Genomic DNA, 15,978 nt, shown 5'->3' with positions numbered 1-15,978 from the left:
TGCATCAATATATACCCAAGAAGAAAATCAACAGATTCTATATTCATGTTGAAACGTGGTGGCTGGCTTTGTGCACCTTTTAAAGGATGAAGTGTCTCTTCGAGTGGAGGACAAAGCCTGAATCGCAGCGGCTGCATGCCAAGTCTCTTCTTTCGAAGCCTTACAAGAACGCTGAAGAGGCATGGCATCGTCCCCTCGGTTCAAAAGTGCTGCTCGCCGCTTGATTTTTAATTACCGTTATTAATATTGTTACTTTCTTTTTGAAAACCTGCCATTAAAGGTTAATTTGCATCACACTTTGACTTAGAATAACATTCACCTCACAGGTTTTTGCTAATGTGCCAAGAAATTCAAGAGGCAGTGCTTGAGAGATTAATGAACAGTGGGAAAACTTCCAGAGAACAATAGTAATTATAATGAAAATGTGACATGCATTTTTTTGCACTAAATTGTGTGTTTAAGTTGTGTTGATAAAGCTGTGTTGAGCTGTAAGATAATTAATCATAAAACCTTCAATTATATATTTAGCATCAAATATCTTTGGACATGTCACTTAATTATATTAAATAAACTGCCCTTCCCTAACAACAAACCACAAACATGCCTTATGAGGCAATCCCTCCTGTAAAAACATGAAGCTGGTATATCCAGTTCCCAGGTGTCCCGCATAAATCTCTTAACCTCACCTGTGTAACTCATTCAAAACTGGTTTTGTTGCATTTCTATTCTAATAATCAGTGCTGACTCCTCCCACCAAAACCAGCAGTCCTTTTAGTTTAATATGCATTTCCTTGACCTGGTTTCTGTGTGCCAAGAAGACATGTTGAAGGACAGCGTCTTCACTTCCTGAGTCCGGAAAACAAAATGACAGAAGATAATTCCAGTGTAAAGGACTCTTTCAGAGATGGCAGCCTGGAGAGATTTACTCATTTTAAAAAAGACGACTTTGAAAATGACTGGGAGAAAGTGGTTGAGCGCAAGTTTGGTCGAGTCTATAAGGTGAAGCTTAAAGTCTGGCGAGAAACGTGTGCCCTAAAGACTACAACCAATGATGATTACAGGTACAATTACACGTGAGAGTAGAAAAAGATATATTGTTATTTACAAGTAGTTGGCAGTTACCATAATGACAAAGTATTTTAAACTGACAGTTTTATTGAAAGCTAACTACAGTATATATAAATATGTATACATTAAACTGTATGTTATATATATTGTCTGTATTTTTGTAGTTCTCATATTTGTATTTTGTATTGTTTTTTTTATTGTCTGCTCTTTATATAAAATATTTGCATATATTATTTTACATTTTATGACCCAATAGGAACATGATAGAGATGTCCAAAATTGGAAGAATGAAGTTCAATTATTTAATCTCCATTTATGGAATAAGCAAAGATCCGCCTGCTTTAGTGATGGAATATATGAGAAAGGGATCCTTGGATAACCTTCTCAGCAGTCATTTCTTAACGTGGCCCAAGAAGTTCCAAATGATCCATGAGATGACGATGGGCATGAATTTTCTGCACAGCATGAAACCACCCATCCTTCATTTAAACTTGAAACCAGCTAACATTCTTCTTGATGATCATCTTCACGTAAAGGTGAGTCTGATACTATGTCATGTTTTAAAATGTATCTGAAGTCATTTCTGGTAAAAAAAAGAAAAAAAGAGAGACTCTACAAGAAAGAGAGCTGGTTTGGCTAACTCTTTAAAAAAAGGTTGTATATTAAGATAACATTAGTTACAGCTTTTATTATTCTTGGTTAATGTTACTTTATACATATATGCAATATGTTACGTTATATACATAGTGTTGTTGCAGTTTTAGGATATATTTTCTCTTTAAAGATTTCAGATTTTGGCCTCATTAAATGGGAGGAGTTCTCTTGTAAGACTGAGTTTATTGAACACCTGACAGCTCGAGGGAACATAAACTATGTGCCTCCAGAGACCTTTACCCAGAATCCTGAACCTCCCGGAACGATGTATGATGTGTACAGGTGAGAGTTCATAACTTAAAGAACATTACGGCGTGTGCATTAATTGATCATTTGACAATGAGTTATGATATGCCCTTAAATAATCATCTAACCATTCTCACTTTGCAGCATTTCTATTATTATGTGGGAAATTCTCACTCAACAGCGCTCGTATCAAGGTAAATATTGTTCCTAATTTTGGCACTTTCCACTGATTTTCACACAAATTGTAATTTTGCATTTGTCATACAACCCAAGTCATTGTAAGAACATATAGCGTTGATAGCAGGATTGCAAGAGAAAATCATATAAAATGAATCCAAAACAAAACCGCTCATACAATATTTATTTTTACCACCTGAGGTTGATAGTCAACATTTCTGAAGCACCTTTCACCTACCATTTATTGAAGAAAATGAGTTTCAGGCATCATTTGTACTGAATTCATAGCATATGCCTTTTACACTCTGTTTGTTTTGAGAGCGCTTGAAGCACAAGCTGTGTTTGTATTGTTAAACTCATTATTTAGAGTTAATATAACACTCCAAGCAATTTGTTCTATTTTGCTTGCCACAGGTCTGACTATGACAGAAATATTAATCAAAGTGTCATCTGGCAAAAGGCCTGGTATAGAGAAGATCCCTGAAGTCAAGCCCCCTGAGTGCGAGGACATGATCGGTGTCATGCAGCAATGCTGGCACCAAGACTGCAGCCGGCGACCTGCTTTCTGTGGTAACAAACCTCGTTTTTTCCCCTTGTTTCTGTTTAATGAAGAATAGCGCTCGATTACAAACAGACAAAATGCATTCCCGAAGCCTCAGTGGAAGTTTGCTCGGTTGTCTCTCTGGTCTTATTCCTTCTGAAATAACAATGAGCAATGAACCAACATTGTTGCACCTCTCATCAACCTCCCTGTTCCTCTGCGATTGTATCTTCATCAGGTCACCTTCAGTAAAAAGTCTAATTAAATTAGTGATAATGCTTATGAATTTTAATATTCAATGTTTGTGTTCGAGCATTTGTTTAATTAATAAGCTTCTGCTCATTTTGTTGCAGTGTTGTATTGTATAATGAGCTGAATATGATTAATCGTGTACATTAGATTACTAAAAGTGCAGTGTGATTAGACCAGTTATGACCCCTGCACTACAATGTTATCTCGCATTTTACACTGCCAATTAAGATGCTCCACAAGAATAGCTAAAAGGCTGTCAATCATTGGCTGGCCATTTGCACATTTTTTCCCAAATGATCACTCTTACTGTATGTGGAAAGCCCTAAAAAAAGGCAAGAGCAAAAATGTTTCCCAAAGTAACAGCTGCATCATCTCCATTTTCCTGCAGAGATTGTTCGGGTAACTGAAGTCCTCAGTGAAGTCTTGAAAATACCAGAGACGGTTTCAGGGGGTGAGATAAGAAAGCGTCTGCCTGAACAGGTATTGAATGTAAGTGACTCCTCTAGTGCATGTTTAGACCACACTACACCATCAACACATAAGGTGTATTATACATAAAGATTATCTAGCAAGACTGCATCCTGCATCATCTCTGGTAACAAACATCAGTTTTGTTTTTGTTTCTGTTTAATGAAGACTATAGTAGTGCTTGATTATAAGCGCTTTAGTCTGACTGAAATCGTATCATTCCGGTTTCTGCAAAGTCGAACTAACAGACCTAAATAATGCGATAGCAGCTAGGCTTTGTCCAGCATATATACGTTAATCGTACTTCAGTGTGCCTTAGTGTTGTGTATATTTTCAGTAATTACATTTTTTTTTAGAGATTATGGGCCAGATTTACTAAACAGGGCAAATTAGTGTGAGCGCAATTCCAAAAAAGTACCAATGGGAGTGGAAAGGTCTATGCGTGATGTACTGACAACGCGCAAATTAAAAAACACAGACACAGTTGGATCATTTCCATAATGACCAATGCAATCTACCAAGAGCAGCGCAACTTAGCGTCTGGTTTAAGACATGCTTTTTTGGGGGGAGGTAAATAATGGTGCAAATACCAGTAAATTGACTAGTGCAAACCTTAGTAAATCACCTTGCAGGATTCATTTAAATACTCTCCTCCCATAAATTTTGCGTCTGAAAGGGTAATTCTTACAAATGCATATGCAATAAGGTCAGGCGCAAAATAACTGTCCAAGCCTTTTTAGCGCTAATATTTCACTGCGTGACTTTAGTAAATCCTGACAGTAGTTTTTAACGCCAAAAGAGGGTTTGCACTTGCGCAAATCTGGCTCAAAGACTATAGCTCAAGTACGCAAAAGAAAGCACTGTATAGTTCAATTATAACTGCGCATGTAAACGTACTTACTGCTATATCGATCAGCACAACAAAAACTGCACACATTTTTTTTAAATCCATGATAACAACTATACATTTGCTAGTCACACAAGATGTAACATGATTTTAATTTGGCTTTCTCTCCATTAGCCAAAGAAAACAGCTGACGCTGTTTCAGGCAAGTATTTTGTTCTCACAATCAATGTCTTTCTTACTTTCTGTACAAACTGTACAAACGCACTCTTACTGTATGTAAAACTGTCCACCATCTCATTTTGTTCCAATTTATTACAGATGATTCTAGCATTCACTCTCTACTTATGAGAAAAGACTTTGAGAGCTTTAGGAATGTTCTGCGAAAAGAGCACGTATCGACGCTCTTCCAAGACAACAACACTCTTCTTCATCACACCGTTGCAAGCGGGGACAAAGAAAGCGTGCGGATGGTCCTGGATCTAGGAGCCTCTGTGAACTGCCAGAGTGTAAAAGGCTACACCCCACTCATTGTTGCAGTTCTCCACAAGTTTTACGACATCTACAGCTTGCTGATAGAGCGCGGGGCTGACGTCAACCTCAGCGATGGCGACCAGTGGACTGCCCTGCATTTTGCCGTACAGACTGGCGATGACAGAGCCGCTCGCCTTTTGTTGGAATATAAGGCGAGAGCCGATGCCAAGGAGAAGGACGGCTGGACGCCTCTGCATCTAGCTGCTCAGAATGGCCACGAGAACATTGTGAGAATCTTGTTCCCGCGCCTGGATGGCGTGCATGAGCAGGAGCACCAGTCTGGCCGTACGCCACTTCACGTGGCTTGCATTTACGGCCATTTAGAGATCGTCAAGCTCTTGCTCAAAAAGGGAGCTGATGTCAACAAACAGGATAACCTTCAGTCCAGTTCCCTACACTTAGCGGCAGATGAGGGGCACTTCAGGGTGGCCCGTTTGCTGGTTAATAGTGGGGCTGATCTGAAAACAGTCGATAAGCAAAGCTACAGCCCCCTTCATTTTGCCGCTCTGAAGGGTCACACGGGTATCTGCAGACTCCTGTTAAATAACGGACTCGACCCCAACATCAGAACCTATCAAAATTGGACAGCCATGCACCTGGCAGCCTTGAAAGGCCATCCGGAGACTATCCTTGTGTTGGAAGAGCACCATGGCTTAGTCAACGTCCAAGGGAAAGACGGCTGGACGCCTCTGCACCTTGCCTGCCATCATGGACAGGAGGGGGTGGTGACGGTGCTGCTAACAGCAGGTGCTGACCCTAACCTGGCCGAGGATAACGGCTGGACGCCCCTCCACATAGCCTGTAACAGTAGCTGCTTCCCTAGTGTGCTGCTGCTGATATCCCACAAAGCCAATGTGAACGCACAGAATAACAGCCAGTCAACTCCATTGCATTTAGCCGTCCAGCTCAGCAACATCCCCATCATCAAAGCCCTACTGATGAATAATGCACAGCGGGGTATAAAGGACTCGAAAGGATGTACCGCTTTAACCTTGGCTCAGCGGTGCAACAATACAGAAGCTGTGGAGCTACTGGACAGCTAGCACACTGGTTGAGACTCTGGCGGAGAGCGAGCCGTGTTCGGTGACAGATAACTCTACCATTAGAGGGAGTCCAGCATTGATTTCTGCTATCGATTTCCTTCCTCCTGCAAAGCCTGTTCTTATAAACACTCTCGCTGTTGTTTTGATTTAGAATCCTAGAATTTAACGCCTTTGTTTGGGTTTGGTTTGGAGCTCAGGTGTGTTCTGGGAATGGAAGTGTTATGAATGAAGGATTTTGACTAGCAGCATGTAGTGAAAGTCAACAAAATCATAATTGCGTCAGTTTATTTATTGTGAATAATTAATCAGAGCATTTTATTCTTACAAAATCAGTTGTTTGTTTGTTTGTTTGTTTGTAATATTTCATCAAAACATAACAACTTGCTCCATCCCTGAAACTGGGACACAGGTTATTGAATAACGTTAAAGGGCTAGTTAAAGGGACAGAAAATTCTGTCATCATTTACAGTCCCTTGTGTTGTTCCAAACCTGTAGGATTTATTTTCTTCTGCGGAAAACAAAATAAAATATTTTGAAGAATGTTGATGAAAGTGACTTCCATAGCGTGAAAATAAATAAATATATATATATATATCTTCTCTTATGTTCCACAGAAGAAAGAAAATCATACATGATTGTAACATAAGGGAAAGAAATTTCTGAATGAACTATCCCTTTAATAAGCATGGCATGTTGGCAAATGACATGTTACATTCACAGACAAAGGCCAAAAAAACCTGTTTTACAACATGCTTATCACTTCCCAGCAGGCTTCCGCTCACGTTCAACAGCTTTGTCCTAAATACAAAGGGCAAACAAAAATAAAAAATTCTACGTTATTATATTGGTGCATTTCAGTCATGAGTTGCCACCAGTTCACACATAATAAATAAATATATATATATATATATATATACTGTAGTATGTGCGAACTGGTGTCAACTGACTTTTCCTCAAGTGAATATGTTAATAAAACATCAATGCCTTGTGACGGAATCAGAACACATACAGACCATTTTCACAGCCTGTGGTTTGCTCTGCAGCCTCTCAACTGTAATGTACATGACACTTTAAATATATCATTAATGTCAGAATAATAACTAAAGCTTTGAGAACATCTGCAGCATGAATTGATGCAACACTCATTGATATGCAGTAATATGAAAATAAATGATATTTTTTATGTAACAACATGTTGTCAGGCGTTTTTTTTCTCTTGGAGAGAGATTTTGCATTAGTTTTGAAAATGGATAGATAAGATAATTTCAAGTTATGTACAGTATCTAATTCCAAGTGAGTAAAATAATAATTTATAAATAATTCTGCTCAGTATTGTGTGTGTGTGTGTGTGTGTGTGTGTGTGTGTGTGTGTGTGTGTGTGTGTGTGTGTGTGTGTGTGTGTGTGTGTGTGTGTGTGTGTGTGTGTGTGTGTGTGTGTGTGTGTATGTGTGTGTGTACACAAAGACAAAACAAATGCAGATTAAGAGAGGGCTTCTCACTGTGTGATTTACACTTGTCAGATATCCTCAATTTAATGTAATTAAATAGTTGTTAGTGTTTAGATCCTGAGAGGAATTTGTGCGGGGACATTTTTCTTCAAAGCTTCAAAACGTTCATATTACCAAAGCTCAAAATATCCCCTGTGGACTATTGCTAATGCAACAAAGAGCATCATATGCGGATTAGGTTTAAATCTCCACAGCAAATTTGATAAAAAATGAATTTATACACAAGGCTGCACATCCAGAGAAATGTGCTGAAAAATAGAGTAGCATCTCAAAGAGAAGATTTCTAGTGAAGTGTGACCAATTATTGCTCTGTCTGACTTTCATTTCATTACTTTTGGGTCCTTCAGGCATGTGCATAGCTCTACTAATGAGTGTTGATTACGTTTCACCCAGCATGCACTGAAACCCACTTCCAGAGAAGGACACCATGGCCTCAGTGTCAACACATTATCTGTTGCCATAATAATTATTTTGTTTACATTATAATTGCTACAGTAAGGCACACTGTGTGTCTTTTTCCACCCCATTAATTATGGTTTTGTGGATTTCAGTCCATGTATGTTATATGTTTAAGTTATTTACTATTATTCATGTAGTAAGCATAAACTGAATATGTCATGAATTGTTTAAAAAAAGACAATAAAAGACTGAAAGGAATCATTTGGCATTGGAAAGCCAAAAATTACCATTATATTTATTATTTTGTGGAAACTTCAATAAATTCAATGCCAAAGGAAAATATACACTTGCTTCATATTTTATTAAAGAGCCTTTTTGTTGCCAAGAACCGGGCAGTTCAGAACATTTTTATTGATCACAAGAGATCCAAAAGAAGTTTTTTCTTCTACCTAATACCATCCGTCATCCAAAAAAACCTCTGAATCACCTATTTGGGAGTCTGTTAGTGGTGAACAAAGGTGCTGACGCAGGGTTCATTCCCAAATGTTGTGATTGTGTGAAATAATGGTTTACAGATTATTCGCCATGTCGATTGAAACTGGCTTTGTGAACGCCTTGCAGAAGATAGAGAACTTCTGCATATTCAGAATTCCTCAGAGATGTGCATATTGTCAGATTCTGTGCCACTGTTGTTTATTCAACATTGAAGTATGATAGAATGAGGTTAATGTCAAATTTAATGACAAAGCCATGTTAATAATATGGGAGTTTTAGAGGGAGTTTGTCATTGTGACATCAACATGGATAACTCCTCCTTACCTTAAACTGAACCTTGACAAGACTCCTGTACAAGACCTTAATCACTCACTTCCTGATGTTTGGAACACCAAGGAGTTTCCCCTAGACAACCAATTGTCCTTCACTGATCTTGTCACATGCTGGACAAAATAATGACAATCACTTTTTATCCAAGTGAGATCTATTATCAATTCAATAAATTGTTGTGACTCAATCTGAACTGGTTGCATCTGTCTGAGTGTATACAACATTTGGTGGAATTCCTCTGAATCTAAAAATTCTTCCATTCAGGTCTGTCCATCAGCTGCTCGTATTTGCCACAATCAAGTTATTGCTTTTGACATTTATCACATCCAGAGCGCTGGCTTACTGTCAGAAGTGTCATGCCCAACCCAATTTGCTCTCTCTGGTGTGTATTTTAAATGCAACTTCAAACAAAATGTCAAAAAGAAATGTCTTTCTAAAATGTCATAAATCACCCTGTCACATGGACAATCGCCATGTACTTTCTGTTTGCTTTAGTTTAAGCTGAATAATTTGTCCTTTGCCCAACCTCATTCTGTACGAAATAAATAGGCCTAACTTTTGTTTGGAGCACAATAAGAGTTAGCAAACTTTCTATTTTAGACACAACAGAAATGATCACTAGCTGTCAGGTGTAATTTTAGTGGTCATAACTTTATATCATTTAACATAATTTTAAGTTAAAATTCGAGATTGGCATGATATGGCAATGTTAATGTATTTGGTCTTGGCGTAATAGAGCAAGTACCGAGACTTGCTACTGCCAATACATTTACAGACATCGCTGTGAGCATGACAAGCTGCTGCCGCTGCACATGTAACATGAATTAACCCACAATATATACATGTGGAGCTGGGGAAGGGGGAAGGTTCTGAAAGCGCGCTACAGACCGTCAACAGCAAACAATGCCAAGTATTTGAATTTGAGCAGCAAGCTCATTGGCCGCTGATGCAACAGCAACCAATCAGCTGTGCCACGTAGATAACGAAGACCTGTCAGCCTGCCCCATTTCATGAGTTTCATGCCAGAACTATGTAATTGTTTTCATCCAGAACAGGTGAAAATGGACCTTCATCTATCCCAAAACTTTTTTGTGATTTGTATATCTTTTTTTAATGTTTTTTTTTAAAACTTGCTCAATCAAACTTTAAATAACAAATAGATGTTTTTCCACAGTTGAAACACTGACTGGACATGAGAGATAAAACATTTCAGTAAGTTGTGTTTTTTTTTCTTCCAACATACCAACAACAGATGATTATTCATTTTTATTTTGTGCTGAAACTTAGTAAAGCGGAAGAGAACGATTGGGGCTTCCACAGCGATCTGTCACGCCACATTAAAGAGCGTCAACGACATTTATTGTTAGACTTTTGCGGTAAAATTAACACGATTTGAAAGCTGAGACGTTTGATCAAATATAACAAAGCCGTCGAAAATTTAAGTTTAGTGCTTAGTGTTTCTCCACGGCTCATACCGTACCGACTCAAAATGATCACATTTCTGTGTGCATCAAAACATTTTTTTTTTTAAATAAATGACTCTATTACGCTATTATAGGACTTTAACATTGTAATCAGTTTTTAGCAGAGAAGGGTATATGACCCCCCTCTTGACCATACAGTTGATCATGTCACAAAATCACAACTCAACACATTTAATGAATAGCTACAATAATTTTGTCATTATATCTGAATATTAACATTTGTGAGATTTAGGGACTGTATCATGCTGAATATCAATTTCCCCTATTTGTTAATGACGATTTGTGTACACATTAAAACAGACTACTAAAGTAGTGAGGACATCACATTTTGTGCAATGACAACTAGCACATTAGCACATTTTCCCTTAACTCATTGGCTGATGCATCATCAGTTAAACTTATATCTCTATATGTTACAATTTAAAAGTAAATGGACATTATTCTTAAGGGGGCATCTTCCCATCTTACCCTACTGAAGTAATTACATTTAACCTACTTTCCTGTTAAGTGCTTTAGTAGAAATGTGTTTACTTAGAAATGAATGTAAACGTGGTCGCTCTAGTCGATCAAAAATCCCTTCAAATCATAACAAGGTTTTACTTTGAGCCGAAGGGATAGGAAAGCCTCGGTTCAATGCTATTTCCTCAAATAATTACATAATTGTGTGGACAAATGACTTCTATTTGCAATTCCTGACAGCATTGCCCTGTTAAATGAATCAGTGCTGTGTGGTTTGACTGGGTGGTGTGTGTGGCGTATGGTCCAGTAGGCAGCAGGAGCACTCTTATTAACACATCAGAAAAACAAACACAGCACCTGCCTGTGGCTCAGCTGGTCCAGCTTAATTCTCTTTAGTTGGGCTCATAGGAGTGGGGGTTACCGTGCCAAGCAAGTGATTATAGCTTCAGCGCTTTGGGAGCCATCACACTCCCTCCCTCCTTCTCTCTCGCTCTCTCTCCCTCTCTCCCTCCCTCTCTCCCTCCCTCCCTCTCTCCATCCCTCTCTCTCTCTCTCTCTCTCTCTCTCTCTCTCTCTCTCTCTCTCTCTCTCTCTCTCTCTCTCTCTCTCTCTCTCTCTCTCTCTTCTCTTTTTGCCTTCAGAACTCATTCTCAGCCCAACATCTACAGCAGCCCAAAGATTTAAGCCCAAAAGAGACAAATTATGCTGTACAAGCTTGAATTGGTAAAGTGAATGACTACTAGTCTGTACATTTTAACCCTTGTGCATCAATATAAAAAAGTTTCTCTGAGGTCCATATAAAAAAACTGTCAAAAAAAATTGAGGTTTTGGAGCACAGATGTAAGTTTGGTCTCATTTTAAAGAAAACCCTTGGGTGGGTTATGGAGGTTTAAGTTATAAAAAATGTATGATAATATGAAAATGATTATGATAATTATTTTATATAAAAAATATACTTAATAAAACATGTTGAACTAAAAATACTGCTAGAAAATAAAAGCCATAAATATAAACAAGAGTTTTCCTCTTGAGTACCACTCTTCCCCCTCCACCACCCCCCTCTCACACACACACAAACCACACACTCTGACATCCATACAACAAGTCCACACAATTATAGCTGCATAATTTATCTAATTGGCTCTATAATATGCAGAAGCAGAAAACAGGAAAAAAGTGAGTATTTGCTTTATAGGCCAAGCCTGAGAATATGGCACCATCTGGAAAAAAATAATAAAGATTTTAATTTTGAAGCCTTGCCAACAGAATGAAAGCCTATTAACAACGATTGCATAATTTATAGTTAATGGCCCTGGGATTAAAAATTGCAGTTTTAATGGGTTTCAATGGGGACATGTTTGTCCTTAAGGTCCTAAGTGTAACTATTTTGTGTACCTAGTTTAAAATAGATTTATTAAAGGAAAAAGGGGTTACATAGTAAAATTCCAATAAGAATACACACGTGTGCCAATTTTTTTGCAGTTGGCATTAACATGGGCAAAATTGTCAAAAAAAACAAAACAAAACTGAAAAAGACAAAAATGTACATAAGGACACAAGGGTTACATTTTCAGTTGTTTTAGAATAGCTTCAAATGATTCGTAAATGTTTCCCTTCCTCCCTTGTCACTTTCTGTCACCTTTCACATTTCCAAAATGACTTAATTTCCCATCCACATGACCCCTTTCTTGTTAAGAGCCGACAGCAATCAAGGGCTGTTGAATGCCTCGTCTAATGATGAAACCTGTCTTTGCATTTGTTCTCCATTGACTCGCAAGAAAAGTAGACCTGATTGCAGGGTATCAAAGGAGCAATTTAGTTAATTAGAAACTGTCCAGATTCATGACGTTTTCTTACACGGAATGGCGTAGTTTTCTTCCAGGAATATTTAGAGCAATTTACCAAGCTGGCGCTTTTTTCCACATGTAATTTAGCCAGCTAATGAGGCTTGAAGAATTGTAAGTTCTTAATCTATGTCTATTGAAAAGTCAAGTGTGGAGTTTACTTTCCTCAAGTGTTTCTCATTTGTCAGAGCAAAATCATTATTCACAGACTTCGTATACAGCACGTCCACATCCATCCGCCTTTGTGATTGGAATTCAAGCAAGTGCTGAAAAATGTTCTTGGCAGATTTTATTTAGAAATGTGCAATGAATGATTAGTGCCCTGCACCCCGTCGTTGAGGGTCAAGCACCACAGATTTAATCTCATCTTAAGGCCTTTAATGCATGTCTATACGGATGACCCTGGGAGTTCTGACAGTGATTTGTTTTTCACAATCAATGCAGGATGATGATTTATGTCCCTTTATCTTACACACTGAAGTTAACTTTCTGATACATTTATTGTTATGTTATAAGATTACACTTAATGCCAACGTATTAGTAAATAATTTAACTTTTTTATAATGAAGATTTGAGTGGAGAATCGTTATTGAAAAACTCTGGCTACACAGTTTTCCTCTGCTAGATGCCATTCAGAAGGCTTTGTGGAGGCATTTGAAAGAATGCAATGGATATGTTTCTCTTTCTGCTGTATTTCGACGTCACGGCTCAGGGTGGTTGTGGGCTGATTAAGGGCTTTGGACTTTAACATTGTTTCCAGGGATTTTGAATTCAAAATGCACATCTGAAGTTCTGAACCACTCGAAGTTTAGCAGTGTAGTGGTGTGTGTGAGTGTGTGTGTGTGTGTGTAACCGACAAAAAGCAGTGTGTTGATCATCAGCTGTGTCCACAGATGGCTGCCATGGGGCTAATGTCATTGTGTTGTCCACAGAACATGCGTTCATATCAAACGTTCAGTGCCACATCATTTGAGTCAACCCTCAGGCCAGAGAGGAACTTCGTTTAAGCTCCAGTGTTCTTTTTCTCCATAAAGTTCACAGGAAAGTCTTTCCCCAAAGTTCTCGCAAGGTTTACAATAATGAACAAACAAAGATTTTGATATCGGATAGCAGATTTTGTAGCTTCGTATCACTAAAACATCTGTCATGATACGGTAAACCGCCAGTGCACAATTACTTTATTCATATAAGCCTATATAACTGTGCAACATACATCTCATGAGAACATGCATTACATTGCAACGGCAGGCCCATCACATTCAAGGTGTGTCATATAAAGCATGAAAAGCCACGTATATAAACATAATAAATAGTCAAATGGAACCGTAAATTAAATTTACACTCATTTTGCTGACACATTTGGCTGATGCTCTCGTCAATCCACACAAACCAATCATCAGGGACTGCATGCAGTTCATCCTTATTCTCCCCTTTTACTCCGTCTTATCTTCCACCAAGACAAAAAAGGAACCGAAATGGTTAATGCTTCCATCAGGAAGGTTGACAAACGACGGTCAAGGTTGTTATGTTTGAAATTCTCAGCATTTTACTGAAATTATATACTTTGCCTCTTTTTTTTTAAAATGTTAAATCCACTTTGCTATAGGCATGACACAAATTCTTTGATATTTGTACAGAAATTACAGTATGACCTGGCTGAATGTATTAAGGTTTATGCCTGCTGTTAGTTGCTGAGAGAACATCTCACAAACATATTATAAATGTGGGACATAACATAACAAGAAATGAATTACAACCTCCATGCAATGCATGGCCTATTAGCTACTACAAAGCATCTGTTTGTATCACAGTACTGCATTTCCTACTATGATTTAAAATGTCATCCTACGGTAGCTGCATTTAGTTTCTGAGCAAATAATCAAATAAAAAAATAATACTGACAAACAGATAAGCAAAGGCATTGCTTGAAGTTGTATTCCAAACAAGAGTCTTTTTCTGTGCTGAAGATACTGCTTAAAAAGCCCCATCTCCCCCAGGGATTTTATATGCATTTTTCTTTTCTTTTTTGGGGCGATATGATCTTGGAACAAAATCATTTTTATAATACAGACAATTTATATACATTCCTTTAGTTTTAATCTCAGTGAAAATGCAAGCGATGTCGCCCCCAGGCCATAGTCCGCATGGGATCTGATTTTGATTCTTTGAATAAAGTTTTACAGTGTGCTCCACTGCAGATGAGGTATTATTTCCATCCCTTCTCCTCCATTGAAGCGAGTTCTCTCTCAACAGTGTAGAATCTTAATAAACGCTTTGCGAAACTCAATGTTGAAAGTGGTGTATATGATGGGATTGACTGCACTGTTCACGTAGCCCAACCACGTAAAGGCAGTGTAGAGTTCAGGAGGGACATTCCAGTAAGTGTTCACAATGTGTGTGATGAAGAACGGCAGCCAGCAGATGATAAATACACCTGAAAATAAAGAAAAAAAGATGTTGAAGAAAATATTTGGGTGGGCAATGTTAAGAAACTGTGCTTTATATATAAACCGTTTCATTCAGGGGTTTTGTAGAGGCACGTTTTTTAATGTCATGTAATATTGTGCAGCTCACTAAAACAAATGGAAGATGAAATGCCATGTCTTACTTAATGTTAAATGAAAACAAACAGTGTTGTTAAACCTGAAGTGTCTAATGTTTGCACCATTAACTTTGTATCACCAAACCAAACAGCAAAAATTAAAACAGAACACTTAATCCGTCTGCTATTGGTCAGGCAATCAGATAGTACCAACCCCAGAGTCACACCATTGGCTGAAACGGTGTCACTTTCGGTTACGCTTTATTTTAAGGTGACCTAGTTACATTGTACTTAATTAAGTACTGAGTAATATTACTTAACTACATGTACAGTTATGGTTATGTTTAGGGTTACTGTAATTATGAATAATTTACTGTTATTACTATAGAAAGTACATAGTAACGTCACCTTAAAATAAAGTGTTACTGCACTTTCTCCCATTCATAAGTAATACGAGTGCATCGTCTTTCTATATAAAGTCTTTGGTGATGATCGAATGAACAGCAATGTTTTCAAAGTGCCACAGAGCCAAAATGTTTACACTTTACAAGCAAATCAACCCACAAATGTTTTAATGGGGGCCTATTTTGGAAGATTTATTTTCATATTGTTATTTATGTGTCCGCAGTGTGTGTAGTGTGTATTGTGGTACAAATCCATTCATAAATCGGAAACAGATGCTGCTTTCGAAAACAAATACTTCCCTACTATACAGAATAGTATGCGATAAACAACAGGCAAAGAGTCCCAGGATGACCTACTACTTCTGCCGAGATTCTGAAGTGCACATTTGATGGACACTTTACTATCCCGTGAGGCCACTAAAGAGGATTTATGACTGTAGGTCACGTGACAATAACAACATGGCAGATATATTGTGTCCTGATTTCATACATACCCATATTCATATAAAGCATATGTTTTTAACGGTCATGAAGTCAATTCAAATTCAAACAGTGTGTGATTTCGGACACAGCGAATGTCTCAAAATGAGCCGTTCAGGAAATTACTCCAATGTCACCTCACATTGGAACAAGCCCCGCTCATGTACAATGTCACCGCGATAGAGATGATAATCAAAACCAAACAG

General features: G+C 38.0%; 2 protein-coding genes across 4 annotated transcripts in view; one reads left to right on the top strand and one right to left on the bottom strand.

Annotated features, from left to right (window-relative positions):
- Nucleotides 1-769: 769 nt before the first annotated feature.
- ankk1 (ankyrin repeat and kinase domain containing 1) lies at nt 770-6,634 on the top strand. 2 transcript variants are annotated; one of them, XM_079610656.1, is made up of 8 exons: nt 770-1,061; nt 1,325-1,604; nt 1,853-2,004; nt 2,113-2,162; nt 2,560-2,715; nt 3,327-3,418; nt 4,428-4,455; nt 4,572-6,634. In XM_079610656.1, the coding sequence occupies exons 1-8, from the start codon at nt 865-867 to the stop codon at nt 5,825-5,827; spliced, it is 2,211 nt and encodes a 736-aa protein (XP_079466782.1). In that variant the 5' UTR covers nt 770-864; the 3' UTR covers nt 5,828-6,634. The 2 variants fall into 2 exon arrangements, with proteins under 2 accessions (XP_079466782.1, XP_079466781.1); XM_079610655.1 differs by having other exon boundaries at nt 771-1,061; nt 3,327-3,427.
- A 7,295-nt stretch (nt 6,635-13,929) lies between these two features.
- drd2a (dopamine receptor D2a) overlaps nt 13,930-15,978 on the bottom strand; it is a 35,061-nt gene continuing 33,012 nt past the window's right edge. For both annotated transcript variants that reach the window (XM_079609684.1, XM_079609685.1), the window contains one exon: nt 13,930-14,780. In XM_079609684.1, coding sequence (XP_079465810.1) covers nt 14,593-14,780 — 188 coding nt within the window. In that variant the 3' untranslated portion in view covers nt 13,930-14,592. The remainder of the gene's footprint in view (nt 14,781-15,978) is intronic.

This window comes from Phoxinus phoxinus, assembly GCF_949152265.1.
Source record: "Phoxinus phoxinus genome assembly, chromosome: 4".
NCBI classification, from domain to species: Eukaryota; Metazoa; Chordata; class Actinopteri; order Cypriniformes; family Leuciscidae; genus Phoxinus; species Phoxinus phoxinus.
This window is presented reverse-complemented; position numbering and strand designations above follow the sequence as displayed.